Here is a 3,392-nt window from a genome sequence, read left to right on the forward strand (position 1 = left end):
CTTTTGGTCAAATAACTTGTAAAAATGTTTTTTTTTCGTTTTAATCTAATCTATTTTGCTTGTATGGCCATAGCAATCACGCCTTTGGGCATTGGATAATCCTGTGGTAATTTGTTGTCAAAAATATCCGGTAACACTATTAAAAAAAAGTGACATTTCTAATCAACGTAATCATAAGTTTCAACTTATATTTTGTTGTGTTGTTTTGCTGCGCCCAATTCCGCGTTTTGCTTACTGTTTCGTCGCCGTGGTGTTTTAATTGTGCGTTGGTCGATAAATCTTGTTTATTACACATTTGATAATTATTAATGTTACCGAACTTAACGGAGCAGCACCAATAACATCTGTGTGGTACAATTGAAGTGTTTTTATTTCAACAAAAAGATTCAAAGAAAATTAAAGCAATTACGGCTTTAAAAGAAACCTTCGACAAAAGTTAATCCTAACAAAACAAGATTACTTTAAAAATAAGGAATCACTGAACCAATGTAAAATGTGATAAAGCAAGAGAGGATACATATCGTTTTGTTTTGTGACACTTTTTTATTTTTTTAATATCAAATTGCCAAACCAGAATACACTTTCGAAGACTTTTCTGTATGTCTTTTTACAATGCTAAAAATGTGAACAACACAAAATACATATGTAATGCACGTTCACAACATTTTTCACCAGAAAGTATCTAAAAAACATAGTGCACTATAATGAACAACTTCTAAACATGTGAATAGAACTAATGGAAAAGATCGAAATGTTAATCCTTTTTTACAACATTTTTGCAGGGCAATTTTTTCAAAGTTGATCATACATCTTAACAACGGTGAGAATAAAGAAAGAGACCTATGAAAATATCGACCAAATCAAAATCAAGTAGATAATGTATATGTTACTCAACTTTCTAAACTTTTTTGCAAGGCAATTTTTCCCAAAGTTTATCATACATCTTGAACCAACCGTAAAAAAAGATAGAAACCTACAATGCTATTAACAAAAACAAAAGTAAATAGGTTGACAAAAGCTTATGCAGTTCACTTCCAAGGCTTATGCCGGGCAGTTTGCCGCAACACATCTCGAAGCCACTGGGAGATTTATGGTAGTTTTCGAAATCTTTGGCTTTCGTAGATTTTCAACACTTCTCAACACCCGAACATCAAACTGTTGCCACACCGGCTCGGCCACGAAGCTATTGTTCAACCGGTCCTTGGTGCAAGGGTTAATGCAGAAGCCCTCCCTATGTTGGATGGCAATGAGGAAAATGGCGGGCTCGGTAAACCTACAATTCAACGTGCCAGCTTCCCAGGGAACGAATCCATTTGTTATTTCTGCAATTCCCCTGATCGCACAATTTTCCTGAAGGTGCCTGAAAACGAAAAAAATGGGTGTTTGCCTGTTTTTGCCGTTTTCATCCCATAATTAGATTTCATGAAAAAAGCTGTTTTTTCTTTAAAGTTTGGTAGCATTGTTATACGAAACATTTCTTAAATTTAATATTTTACCAAATCTATTTCTTTATTTAATGGTTTAAATTCAAAACACATTAAAAACAGTGGTGTTTTGGCAAAAAAAAAAAATTCAAATTAAAGATCTTCAATTTCAATTTAAAATATATGGAAAGTACACTGAAACATTTGAGATATATATATCTGAGATCTAGACTTTCAGAAATTGGATTGGCCAATCGAAATTTGCTTTGTTCTGAGCCTCCGTAGCTCAGTTGGTAGGTCCAGATGTTCCCGAGGTTGTGAGTTCGAACCTCATTGCAAGCTACATTTTTCTATCCTGGCATTTTTTGCTCGAAAATTCTTAATTGGTCGATTGTTTTAGTTAGTCCCTTCTAAAGGTTCGCGGTGTACTTTTAAGGTATTTTATTAGATTATCTGGTTAAATTATTGAACAAAATTGATTGAACTTAACAAGCAACTGATTTGCTGTGACTGAAATCATTCTGGGATTCATCTTTAGTTGGCTTGCCAAGGATTTTGTGTAATCTTAAATTTACTAAGCAATTACACAACAGACATAAGATTGTCGCACAAGAAAGTCGGGAGTAAAAGTCTCAAGTTACTCACCGACTCTCCTCGCTGTTTTTTGCCAAGATATTCAACTTGGTTTGTTCGATGGAATAGTTTTGCGACGAGCAGACAGATATCAACAAGAAAAGACAAAACGCAATCTGGAAACAAATTGATCAATTGCCATTAAACACTTAATGTTGTGTTCAGCATTTCTATCTATATTCGTTAACGCGATTTGTTTGACAAAAATTCTTTAACCTTTATTTTTGTGAAATCGGTTTAAGATTTGTTTATTTATTTCATATTTCAGTAAAATTTTCAGCCTGTTCTAAAATCTAATTGAAGTATTTAAATTAAACGATTTTTAAATGAATATATTCTTTTACTTTGACTATAAATTTTGTTTCATTGCAAGCCTAAAAAAACATTAATTTGATGTTCGGCCATTTTATCTGCATTCTTAGCAATAAAATCAAATTCTTTATGGACAGCGATGGTTCAGAAAAATAATTACGCAAAAAACTATTGAGTTGTGATAAGTCGCTTTATAAAACTAAAATTACCCACATTTAGTTGGAAATTTCATTCCCAGCATTTCAAATGTCCTTTGACGCAATAATGAAAATGTGCCACGGGCCGGTAAAACTAACTCTGTGCTTGTAGTTTGGCGAATTTGGTCGTACAAAAACACTGTTTACTATATTAAGGTTTAGTATCAAAATTAAAAAGCTTAAAGTTGACAAAATTCTATTAACTACACTAAAAACTTTTATTTCAAATCGATGGGCATTTTTTAGATATTGTTTATATGTAAAACCATGAGCATTCTTAAAATTTTGTCAAATGTGTTTAAATTTTATCCTATGTTTTACACTTATTAAGGACATCATTACGCAAAGCTCCAACAGGTTCTATACGCCTGTAAATTTGCTTACCAGTATCATCATGTTCATTGTGACCTCTGGTGCGGAAGAACCTTGTTTTTTTCAGCGTGAAGATTTAAGTTGGGACTCCAATTTTTTTCACGAACAAATATGCGTATAAACAGTAAAGCTGTATGTATATTATATTTAAAGCTTGTAATAAAACACACACGACTCAATTCGAATTGATAATATAGATTAAATGCGTTAAAGACATTTTCCATAATTATTGCCAAAGAATCGATGATTGTTAACAAAGGCACTATGGTATTACTTTTAAAATTCTTGCCCTATATTACGAATGACAACAATTAACTGGCAATTTATAATTGACAACTTACAACCGAGAACTTCAGTTTCACATGTCTACTGTCTAACTCTAATGCATGGGTTCTCAACCGGTGAGCCATGGCCCACTGGTGGGCCACAGAGCATTTTGAGGTGTGCCATAGAG

General features: G+C 33.0%; 1 protein-coding gene across 1 annotated transcript; it reads right to left on the reverse strand.

Moving 5' to 3' along the window:
• Positions 1-383: 383 nt before the first annotated feature.
• LOC146166573 (uncharacterized) lies at positions 384-3,090 on the reverse strand. Its single transcript, XM_083390841.1, has 3 exons — positions 2,951-3,090; positions 2,070-2,173; positions 384-1,360 (listed from the first exon to the last, which is right to left on the reverse strand). The coding sequence occupies exons 1-3, from the start codon at positions 2,966-2,968 to the stop codon at positions 1,042-1,044; spliced, it is 441 nt and encodes a 146-aa protein (XP_083246967.1). The 5' UTR covers positions 2,969-3,090; the 3' UTR covers positions 384-1,041.
• Between the last annotated feature and the right edge of the window lie 302 nt (positions 3,091-3,392).

The sequence above is a fragment of the Ascidiella aspersa genome, chromosome 1 (assembly GCF_963924565.1).
Source record: "Ascidiella aspersa chromosome 1, kaAscAspe10.2, whole genome shotgun sequence".
Classification (NCBI taxonomy): domain Eukaryota; kingdom Metazoa; phylum Chordata; class Ascidiacea; order Phlebobranchia; family Ascidiidae; genus Ascidiella; species Ascidiella aspersa.

What these genes read in the sequence shown, in the direction of transcription:
- LOC146166573 (XM_083390841.1), bottom strand. An exon ending in AAAAACAGCGAGGAGAGTCG is followed by an intron (nt 1,361 to 2,069) that starts GTGAGTAACTTG and finishes TTTCGTTTTCAG; the next exon opens with GCACCTTCAGGAAAATTGTG.